Source organism: Helobdella robusta (assembly GCF_000326865.2).
Source record: "Helobdella robusta unplaced genomic scaffold HELROscaffold_2, whole genome shotgun sequence".
NCBI lineage: Eukaryota > Metazoa > Annelida > Clitellata > Rhynchobdellida > Glossiphoniidae > Helobdella > Helobdella robusta.
In genome coordinates, this window is record NW_008704083.1 from 5,551,121 (window position 1) to 5,563,632 (window position 12,512).

Here is a 12,512-nt window from a genome sequence, read left to right on the forward strand (position 1 = left end):
AAGGGTTGCTGCTTTGTGCTGAAGTAGTTTGGCGACTCATAACAAAGTGGTATGGGTTCAATTTGGTTAACGTTGGCTACAAGAGCTGTTGCAAAGGAAGAAGGCATGATGCTGTTGACGTTGCTGAATGTTGAATGATGTTGAGCGACTGACTGCCGATGTTGGAGTAATGTTGGTGGACACATCTCGTTTTTTAAATGTTCTGGCTGCAACAATGTCGATTCAATCGGAAGATGTATCAATGTTTTGTTTTGTTGACTCTGTTTATGAAAGTTTGCTGTTGTTGTTGTTGTTGTCATGATGTTATTGAACAAATGGCGGTGGTCGGTACTTGTTGCATGTTGAAAGTCTTCTAAATTTGTTGGAATGGTTGGAATTGTAGTAACCGCGCTCCCAGAAATTTTTATTAAGTTTCTAGGTCCAAGTAGCTGCCATACGTCGTTGTTTCTGTTGTTAAAATTAAGACCGTTGCTTGAGTCGTTTATATTGATCACGGCGACGCTTTCATTAAGAACATTTTTTTTCAATTTACTGTCCTAGGGAAGAAAAATAAATAAATTTAGTCAATCAATAAATGCGTGTAGTGTGCTCTGACTGTTGGCATTACTTTTTTAATTTAATGAGCAAAATTTTTAAAAATCTAAAATAACTTTGTTAGCGTTCTGGTGGTTATCATAAGGCCTGCTTCTGTGAGCCTTCTTCAATTCACTGTTGAACTTCTTACAACTGTAAATTTGTAAAACTCAATCAATTCTAAGGTATGTTTTTAAAATCATTTTTTAAAAATACTATTCCTATCTTGAAAATTTTATAAAATAAACAGCATAAGCTGGTGGATGTGAATTGCATGCTTCGGTCAATAATCAAAAACACTAAGGCTATGAACGATGCTTCATAAATGTATAAATTTTGCGTATGGCATTGCAATTTTTTGTGTATTTTAAACAAGCCTTCATATAAAAATTTTGTTTCCGGTTAGTTAAAAATAAGCTAACAATTTGTAGGAATGTGTTTGTGACTTCGATTCATTTGTTATCAAATTCACAACTCGGCTGCTGTCGATGGCTGGCTGTGTGGCGAACTTCACTGTTATCGGAGAACCGAATTCGACTTTGCCGTTCAACTGAGTGACTGCACTTTCAGCTTCTGATCTCAAATCAAATCTGATGAAAGCCACCCCCTTGCTCAAACCTGTTGAGCGGCAAGTTAAATAAATGCTAACAGTTTTCTTAATGTTAAATATGTCAACTTTATTCCTAAAATAAAATTGTTTTAATTTAAATTTTTTTTGGAAGTTTTTAAATGTTTTTTAATTTTAATTTTTAATAGAATTCAAAAATTGCTAACAGGTTGAATATTTATTAAAATCTTGCGCCATATTAATTTACTAAAAAATTATTAATTCTAAATTTTTGTCTCAAACTGATCTTTTCAAAGACAGACCTGTGCCTGGATCGGACAATATTCTGGTCGATATGATGTTGCCGTATCTTCCAAACAAGCCCATCAAATCGGATGACTTGACGTGAGCTGGCAGGTTGCTCACATACAGGTTGGCTCCTTTGATTGTTTCGCTGCTGGGTCGTGCCTGAGACACCTGCAATGAAATATCATTTAACATTCATTTTACTGTTTAACTTATTACTCAACTAATAGAAGTAAAATAATATTTATCTTATAGAATAAAAGTTAAAAACGACATTTTAAAATTATTTGTTCTGATCATCAAGTTAAGAAATCAGCTCTACAAGTTGCTAAGTTTGCAAATTAAAACTATTTTCTTAGCTCACATGTAATGCAATTATTATGTGGAGGTCTTGAATACATACTCCATTATATCGCATTTGGATGTAAAGGAAAATGAAAGACTGGATGGCTCGATTTAGAGATTCAAAAGGGCGAAAAAGTTGTTGACAATCTTTTTCTGTTTATTCTACTTTGCATACAATTTGGCAATGTTTAACTAGTGATTTTAACAACTGTTGTCTGGGAAAATGCAAAAACCGAGTTTCAGTTGCTGGCCAGAATTTATTTTTTAACATTTATGAGGCTCCTTACTTAGTTAAGGTCCGGTCCACCACGTAAACCGTCCTAGACGTAAGGACTGCATTCATGTATCTACTCTTTCAGTTTTTTCAGTACATGATCCAAGAGTAATAAAATTATAAATTAAACGCTCAGCTAAAATAGATTGTTTGAGAAATGTTAAAAATTGAAAATGAATGGTAATGACCTTGATAACTTTATTTTGTATCTTCAATCCGTTGAATGTCTGCAGGGCTTTCACTGCTTCGTTGGCATCTTTGTATTTAACGAATCCATACCCGAGACTGTGCCCTGCATTTATTTTATATGATTCTTCGTTGTACGATGTTAACTTATATGATTTATTTAATTATAACATTATTATTAATGTTAATAATGTCTTTCGATGAATTTAAAATGAAATGGTTAAATGTTAAGAAAATGTCCAGTCATTATTCGTTTTAAAAAATCAGATGGCCAAGTATTTTTAAAGTTTTCCGACTCCTCAAATCATCACGCACTCTTCTGTACTTCAGCGTTGGCAGTTTCAAGTGCTTCAGTCTATCAACATATTTCATCTCTCAGATGAAATATGTTGATAGACTGAAATAACGCTTTTGATTGTTTCAATCTGAGGTAGAATACACGGAGACTATACCGTTGCAGCATATTCTAACTGTGATCTAACCACTGATTTATATAACAATAAAAAAATTTTAATAATGTTTTTAAAATGTCTATTCGAAATTCCCAGAATTAAAGAAGCCCAATTAATGAAATTGTGAATATGTTCGGTTAATTTTAATGATCTATCAAATAAAACTTCCAAATCATTAATATTATCTACAAATAACAAATCATATGCAGCCTTATTGTACCAAGCATCAGTTCCTACATTTGATCCATAAGTCATCGTAACACACCTCTCAACGTTCAATTTTACATCACTCATCCCACACACCATTAGTTTAACATATTTATATCCTTTTGCATCACACTCCTATCATTGTCAGAATTTATAACTTTAAACATCTTGGCATCATCAACATGCACCATTATATCCAAGCTGATTCTATCACTGTATAAATCTAACAAAACATTCACATAAATTGAAAACGAAATTGGCCCCAGTGAAACTCCGTTTTTAGCCATGTAATATTCAGACATGCAATCATTCACTCTTACTGGAAACTCTCTACCATCAAGATAATCACGCACCTAAGCAACAACCATGCCATTTATTTCATAATCATTCAACTTATCAATCAACTTAATATGCTTAAAAGCTTTCTCAAAATCCGAATAAAACACATCGACAGTATGTCCATCATCTATTTCCTTGGTCCACTGATCCATCAACTTTAAAAGTTGCATAACAGTCAATTTTCCCTTTATAAAACCTTATTGTCTGCAGTTTAATAAATCACTTTTATTTAAACACATTACAATTGCATATTAGAGATATGCTGCAAAAATTATATAATTTATTCTTTGTTAATGAGCATTGTATAATGTTCGTGTCTATGAAGAAAAACAACATTGTTTTTATTGGGCTACTTCGTAGAGATGCTAATTTCATATCAGGCAAATTTCGTGACAGTACTAAAATAAGGAAGATAAGTAGAAGTGTTGATTATATCAAATATAATATCTAAATCTTTATGATTTCATTTGATCCAAGCTGTTTTGTGATTACAATAAATTAAAAAAAATCATAGAAAATCATTACAAACTTTAGTAAAATTAGAATAATGGAAACTCTTTAATGAAAATTTAAGTTTTGTGGTAAACTTTAAAAGCATCATGAAGCAAGGAAAAATGAAAAAAATTAAGGGTACAAAATTTTATCATAGAGTTAGTTTTAAGAAACCGAATCAGAACGCAATCACTCTTTATTCTGAGGCCTGCAGATTGTCAGCCGGTCTATTTCATCTTTACTATCGCCAGTTGCACACTTTTTACCATAAATTACCACTCCACTGCCAGCATAATAATTGAAAAAATTATTAGAACAGTATTAAAACTGTTTGAAAATTCACCAGTTTTAATTTTTAATCTTATATCACGATTTTGTTACGTCATCTTGTTTGTTTACATATTTTACATTCTCTACATGAAATTCAGTATATTTTGCAAATTAAACATTCCCTTTTTAATGTTTTTATATTTAATTTATAACTATTGTGAAATAACTAAATTTATACTGTGATAGCTAACAAAAGTTTCAGGCGTGTAGACACTTTTAGAATTTAAACGCATAATAAGAAGTGATGTAAGAAAAATGAACTGCCATAAATAGCAAAATATGTCAGCACTTTCAAATTCATATAGTAACAACACCGTAGCACAAGAAGCGAGCATTCACACATTTTCAAGGGATGGTAATGCAAACAACCATTCTCCTTATGTTCAGATTAATTGTCAGCCATCAGCAACTTCATATCAGCAGCCAATCAATGAAACGAAACAGTGTGAACCGATGTTGAAGGGTGCCTCTAAGCAACAAAACCATTTGAACGTTGGTCAAAACAGCAAGCCTCATTTCTTCAAGCCTCAAAATCTTCTCACTTCCCCCTCGCAAAATACAAAATATTATGCTAATGAAAAAAGTAAAGATTTGTTCAGGGCATATCTAAATGTTCGACCACACAAGGAAGAAATGAACGACACCCAGTTAAGAAGACTGGATCAAATAACAAGCAGATGCGAGTCAAATAATTCTGAAACAAATCATAATTTTAATTTTGACAATTTATCTTTAAGTTTTCAAAATCAAAACGCCTCGTTACATGATGTAAACTTGCATTCCAGTAAACTCGATTTCTTGAATTCACAGCCTATTGAGCAACATGCTCAAAAATCACCAAATCACGCCCCAATAAACGTTGACCAAACAATAAACATTAAAACGGATTCTAAAAATAAAGATTTACTCAGTCAGTATATTTCAATGAATCAACAGAGCCATGAATCCAACTTGCATCAATCTTCGAAAGAACCGACAAAAACAAGTACATTGAACAATTCAGCGATCAGCAAGAATTGTTCAAATAACAAAGCTGAACTTGACAACAACTGCTTCAATAATCTGATCATGCGACAACAACAAATGGAAGCCAGGGATCCATCTCTCAAGCAAAATTATCTCAAGAGATACTCCTGGACTCGACAAACTGATACATTTTACAACATATTTGGAGGCAGGTTTACTGAAGATGAAGATAAAATTTCAAATAATAATCAAATGAAAGATGATAACAACAACGATGGAAAGTTATCTAAGTATGAAGTTATTAATGAGCTGAATGCTAGAAAACAATCTGATCTTGACAGTTCTGTTGATAGCAAAGCAATAACAAACATTTCTAACAAATCAAATGAATGGAAAAATGCGGTTGACACTAGTGAAGAACATGTCCACTCTAAAAACAACATATCTTGTAATAACAAATATTCTGAAAAAAACGAAAACAAAGGCAGTTCGTTTGATTTCAAGAATAATTTTAATAATCATCATCAAAATAAATTTTTTACAGCCATTAATCCCAACAAACACAGGGAGGTATACAAAATGCAGTTGAAGCATTTGGAAACGTCGAAGAACAACGAGGACAGCGAAAGCCTGCCAGAGACTAACCAGATTCCTCTTACGAAAGAAGATGATAGTTGTGCGTCAACCGACGCATCTAGCGATGTAAGCAATTACAATGCAGTTAGACATCCCACCAGATGTCAGGCTTGGATGAATGAGAACAAAATGAGCAAACGCGTTCTAGATCACATTTCTGGAGACGATTCAACAAAATCACCCAGATTGGTCCAGCCTCTCTATAGAACTATAAACGATGGGAAGACAAAAAAACATGTTTCCATAAAACTTGATAACAATTTGCATGAAGAAGTTTCTGATATATGTAACATAGACGATTATGAGCTTAGCAATCACATTAACAACTTGGAATCAAATTTAAATTTTCCCAGCAAATTGGATAGCAAGTTCGGATCAACATCAGCTCCATTTGACACGGACAATTGGTTCAAACAGGACCACCAAGAGCAAACCATTGGTTATGAATGTGGAGAAAGTTCCATGGACAATATGGATCCACTGCAAGTTCAAAGTTTTTCAGTTCCTGAGAAGCATTCGAACAACCCGTATCATTTGCAAAAACCAAAATTGAGAACATCACAACACTCATGTATGCCTACAGTAAAATCGGAAATGATTTCGGTACAGCCACCGCATTCATTTTTTACTGAAACAAATCATTCCAAGAATCAGAGACCCAAACTGAAACTGTTCAATAAACAACAGCCACAACAAACGCATCACCAACTTTTAAATCAACAAGGTTTGAAGAGAAGCGAATGCAACTGGTTCAGGGACAGCCAAAGTTCTGGATTAAACAAAAAATGCATGCCACTAACAGATTGTAGATACAATTTTATGTGTAAAGAAAGATAAATACTGACTAGTAGAAAATAATAAAAAAAATTTCTTTTCTTGACCAAATTTAATTATTAATATCTAAAAATTTAACTTCAATAAATGTCTTAATTGAGCCATTTATCTAGAATATTTGATAATAAAACATTTCATGACTTGAACAATCCATTTTAAAAAAATAAAACGAATGGTAAACCTAAGACACGAATTAAAACTAAAAACAAACAATGAACAGAAATATGGGACCAGTGTACCAACAAGCATGTAATATTACTTTTTCAATTTGATGTGTTTTCGTTAATCTAATTTACTTTCAAAATTTAAAAAATATTTTATTTAATGAAACTACCCAAAAAAATCATCCTACTACTACCGTACCGTACATCCAATAAAGTGCGGCGGCTCACATTAGCATAACGTTATTGTGTATCATGAAGTTTTTTTTCCAAAAACCATAGATGAAACATTTTGCAGCTCAAACGTGCAAACAAAAAAATTAAAGGTGAGTGTTTGTTTAATCATTTAATGAAATAACTAAAATAAGCTGATTTTCAGAGGATTATTTGAGCGCTCTCTTCGTCTTTGATTTCTTTATTTTTCTTTATTTTTCTTTATTTTTCTTATTTATCTTTCTTTAGATTTTTAAAACATTTTTTCAAATTATTCAACCATTGCATTTGTCATTGTATTTGTATGTTAAAAATAATTTCAATATTTTGCAAGAAATAACAGTTTAATGAATCTAACTCATTGCTATTCATAATTGCCCGATGGGTATTTTTCAATCCAGAAAAAACTGAACTGAAAATAAAATAATACTGGAAACAAATTATTTTTATTCAAATTATTCGTTCTGGAGAGGGAATGACATAAAAATGTATGTGATCTGATACCAAAATTTGTTAAGTAAACCTATTAAAAATTTTGTTCAACATGGTGACGGAAACTACGTGACTGTATGGTAAGAATTAACTTTCCATTCTTCCCGTTGCATCACTCAGCTAATGAGATTCAGGCCCATGGTCGTGGAAGCACTGATCACTGCTTGTAATCCAGCATCACCAAGAAGTTCGCTGCTTATTATCATATATGTACTGTGTGGGTTGCATGCTTGCGATGAATACAAATAAAATGCCAGCTCCCATAGGATGGTTCATCTTACTGTTGAATCTGGAACGTGCACTTTTGTACTAAACTTTCAACCAGACTTCTAACTGAAAACTTTTCTCATCTTTTACAGGATCTCAACAACAAATCAATAACGCATCTATGTTTAACCCTATCAACATCTTTTAAACAATTTCTAATCAAAATATTTTTGCAGAGACAATTTAGCATTGAGATATTTACAGTTAACTCACTCATGATCAAACATTTAATTTACAAGGCTGTTAAAAAATAAATATTAACTGTTTTTATTTCTCAATGCGTTATTCTGATGAAACGTTATCAGACTTATACAGTATATACGGTGATTTTTTTAAATTTGTTAAAATTTGTTTGCAATTGTAGCTTCAGATCAGGTTAGCTTCGTTTCTATAGGAGTTAAAGAAAACTAATAAACTCGGTGTAATTAATAAGCACTAATAAGCATTGCATTAAAACATATTAGAAATCCTTTCAAACTAGTGAGCCGAAAGTTATGTGGAGAGAAATGTAACATTATTTAATAGAACAAACTTTGAAAATGCTTCAATGTGCTGACATGCCTTAACATAAGCAGCAACCACTGAGTTACTTTCTTCAAAGAGCCACCCAAGAAGGAAAGCAAAAGTTGAAAATAAGCATCAACTATTTTATGATCAGCAGCAAGCAAATAAATGTACGTGGTGATAAATTGCAAGTTAAGTGTTGGAAGCCGACGAGCATAAAATGAAACATTTCGTTGTTGAGCTGCATTCCGATACGACATTAAACAACTCTTAAATATGTAAAGTCAAAAACTTCAGTTGTTATGTTGTGTTGTTATTATTATTATTATTTTATAATGCTGTTTTGCTCTAATACACAAGTATTGGATAGGTAATCCAAATAAATTTCAAACAAAAATTGTATAAAAGAGTTGAAAATTAAAAAAAAGAAAATAAATTGGTTCTCTTGGCACAGAGATCAAACGTAAAAGTATCGCTTCAGAAGATAATCTTCTATTCGCTTCATCTTTTTCATTACATATATAATATTATTATTATCATTACAATTCGTTGTTCTTAGTTATTATTATTATTATTATTATTATTATTAGTAGTAGTAGTAGTAGTAGTAGTGCAGAATTCGATGGTATATTAAGTGACTAGCCTATATTACACTCTTGATATATTATCATACATCGTATGAAGAACGGTAAAAATGACGTCATTCATAGTGCAGAAGATGGCTAACAAATGGTGAATGCATGCCTGGGTTGGTGGTGTTTGTTCTTGTTTCATGCCTACATCCAGAAAGCATTGTTAAACATTTCTTATCAATCTTTAGTTGTTAAAACGTTGGAAGAAGATTTTTTCCTATATTTTTTTGTACTTTGTGGATGATGTGGAAAAGTCTTCAAGAAAGTAAACATTGAAAAAAACGTTCGTTACATAATGAAAGACAAAAAGCTGATAATGATTATTAGTTTAACGGTAATGGTGGTGATGATAAAAATGATGCTGATGATGTTGATGATGATAACAATGAAGATGACTGACACAATTTCACTGGCGGTTATAATTATGGTCAAGATGACGATAAACTAAACTGATGACAATACCGTAATGGTTTCTATGCTGACACCGATAATGGTGAAGGTGATGAAGGTGGTGAGTGAATGACTATGTTATGTAAACTTGTGGACTTGGATTGTTTGGATAAAGAACAGTTTCAAAGTAAATTATACGTGATCTACATAAATTCTGAATCATATCTTTTGCCTATCATGAAGAGCAGGGCGTTTGTTAGTGTTGTTACGCGTTTGTTGTTGTTGTTGGTGGTGTTGTTGTTACTGGTGATGTTGTTGGTGCTGGTGGTGTTGTTGTTGCTGGTGATATTGTTTATATTGTCGGTGTATTTTTTGTTTCTAGACTGCTGTTTTTATTGTAGCCGGTTGCCGTTTTTCACTGAAATGTATTAACATCAGGAGAGTTCTCGCAAAAACTAATTGTATTAATGCACTTAGTGCTACAAATATGGGTGATGAAGTTATAATGTTGTTGTAGTTGTTGTTGTAGTAATTGTTGTTGTTGATGGTGATGACGATGAAGATGATGACGATGATGAGGCTATAAAATATATAAAAATTAAAAAATTTTATGTTAATAAAAACTGAAAATATTAGACTAGATGAAACAAATGTGTGTGATTGATGATGGTTAATGGTGATTGAAACTTCATCCATCCCCTCGCTAAAACATCTCACGAATTTAAAAATTTAAACTTTGTTATAACAACTTCGTTCGTCTTTCAATTTCTCATTTTGTTTTTATTATCCATCAAGCAGTCATTAATTTTCTAAAACATTTTTCTTATTACTTGATTATTGTTGTCCTACCTCTTCTTCATCCTGTTGCTGTTACATTTTTATGGTTTTTAAGTAACACCGACCTCAAACGCTGCTGCTGCTGTTGTTACTAATATTTTTGTTGTTTATTAATCAAAATTTGTTGTAATTGTTTATAAAAATGATTTTAATGTATGTCTTTTAGTTTGTTGGTTTGTTTGTTGGTTTTTAGGTTTGTTTGTTGGTTTTTTAGTTAGTTTGTTGGTTTCTTTGTTGGTATGTCTGTTGGTTTCTTTGTTGGTTTACACATAAATTTTTAATAAAGTGTGTGTTATTATTGTCGATGTTGCTATTAAAATAAATAAAAGTAGACCAATCGCACATCACCAAGACACAAATTTGGTGCTATGCTCTCGTTTTGCAAATTCTCATTCTCACTTCATTTGCGGACACAGGCATTTACTTGATTTATCAACCATACATCATGTTTATTTTGCTTATATCCGATAGTTGTTTTTTCATGTAAACCATTCATTCCTAAGTGCAAAAAATGATTCTGATTTTGAACTGACCATTTATAAAAGTTTGATTTGATATTTGTTCAACTTTTATTTCTAAAAAATAATTTAGTGGATTACTGTTTGCAAGTCCATCAATCACAATTTTTTTTTCATTTGTTGAATACCAGTCAATATGATGTTTTACTAAAGCAACAACAACAACAAAAACCAAAAACAACGACAATACAAACCCGAATATTGTTTTTTATCACAGCAGTAAATCGGATTTACAAAAATTTACAAACACGCACGCCATGAATGGAGTTTCAAAGTTGGGCCCAGATGTTCGCAGAGAAATAAATACATCAAGCAGGAACTTATTTCACAATTTGCTATCTATCCTGAAGACGTTTTCGACATTTTTTAAAATCAAACATTTTAAACAAAAAAAAAACTAAATCTGTGCTTACTTTTTATTCTACATACCTAAAAAAATAACTTTAAAAATAATAATATGTGAGAGGAAAAATGAAGATGAAAAAGAAATTAGTAATTGGATTAATTAATAATACAATGGTTTTAAATGATATGTATCTTTTGACAAGCTAAACAAACAAAAATACAAAAAAATGTATGAATATGAAAACATGTAACTTACAGCAACGGAAATTTATAAATGAAGAGAGTAAGAAATGGAAGAAATAATTAATAAGTCGTCAGATTCATCGAGCCAACCTTAACCCAATTCAGTTGAAGGTTTGTTTGTGAATACAGGAAAGAGCATCATTTTTTATTGTTCTGTTGATAACCCGTTGAGTCGCGCTTCAACACGTTCAAATAATTTTAATTTCATTGACTTGATTTATATAAAAGAGGCAGTTTTAACATTTTTCTCTACTGCAAATACAAAAAAAGTTGTCATCAAACTGATTTATTTGCGCATTTATAACTGTATATTCCCATAAAATAAATACGCACACACACACACGCGCGCACACACATACATACATACACACACAAACAGGCATACACACTATGCAGCGTACCAAGGGTAAAGTAGGAGATGAGATCCAGGTGACCGAGTGTAGAAGCGCTAAATTGGTAAAAAAAACGCGAAACCACTTTAAACAATGAAAATTTGTTTAATGAATTAACTGAATTGTGCCATTTTAACTTGAATCAAAGTGAAAACACTTCAATTTATCAAGTTAAATGATGTTTAATTTGAACACTGCTGGTTCTTTTCAACTCAACAATTCTTTCTTTTCTTATTCATTATTTAAGTAATCATCAACGTTTTTATTTTTCTAAATTTGTTTTTTATTTAGTCTGTTTATTGCATTTTGTGTTAATTGTTGTCAGCGCTAACCCACACAAAATAATTATCCGGTCTCAAAATAAGATTAATTCACTTAAATTTTGATTGAATAAATGTTGTGTGCGTTTGTATATATGATGTGCCGGTGTTATAAAATAACATTGCAAATCAAAGGTTCCAACTTGAAGTCTTCTATTTGCACATTGCTATTAAAAACAAGAAAAAATCGTTATGTCAGAAAGGAGCCCAAACCTGAAAATTTTGCAAATGTGATCCAATGATGTGAGATCGAATGGCAGTTAAAAAAAATGATTAATTATAATTGACTGGTTTTATTCGCATGTCTTTCTGTTGCTGCTGTCGTTGTTGTTGTTCGTCGCTGTTGTTTCTGGGATTTTGTTTGTAATCGTTTATTGTTAATTGTTTGTTGTTGTTTGTTTGATGTTTGTTGATTGATTGAATGCTGAAGAACTCGTATTGAACTCTCTCTCTTTCACTAACAACTTTCCTTTGTTTGTTCGTCAGGTAATGATTGATGTTCTATTTGGAAATGACAACCGCATAATTATGCTTTTTCTATTTTTTTGTTATTTATATAGAGTATAAAAATGTACGAAAATATTGTGGGAGATATTTTTAAAAGATCTGATGAGGACGTGTAAGATAGGATGGCGAGGAAGAAGATGAGGAAGATGATGTGGCGATGAAGATGATGAAGATAATATTTGGTGAAAAGAATGATGATGATAA

At 31.7% G+C, this 12,512-nt stretch overlaps 2 protein-coding genes across 2 annotated transcripts; one reads left to right on the top strand and one right to left on the bottom strand.

Moving 5' to 3' along the window:
* Window positions 1-979: 979 nt before the first annotated feature.
* HELRODRAFT_64455 (hypothetical protein) lies at window positions 980-2,338 on the bottom strand (the record flags this gene model as incomplete). The annotated part of the gene is made up of 3 exons (XM_009017442.1): window positions 980-1,191; window positions 1,444-1,597; window positions 2,234-2,338. Coding segments are annotated over 3 exons (471 nt in total), but the record flags the coding sequence as incomplete, so codon positions are not given.
* A 1,992-nt stretch (window positions 2,339-4,330) lies between these two features.
* Window positions 4,331-6,490, top strand: HELRODRAFT_160487 (hypothetical protein; the record flags this gene model as incomplete). The annotated part of the gene is made up of 1 exon (XM_009017443.1): window positions 4,331-6,490. The coding sequence occupies one exon, from the start codon at window positions 4,331-4,333 to the stop codon at window positions 6,488-6,490; it is 2,160 nt and encodes a 719-aa protein (XP_009015691.1).
* Window positions 6,491-12,512: the final 6,022 nt, after the last annotated feature.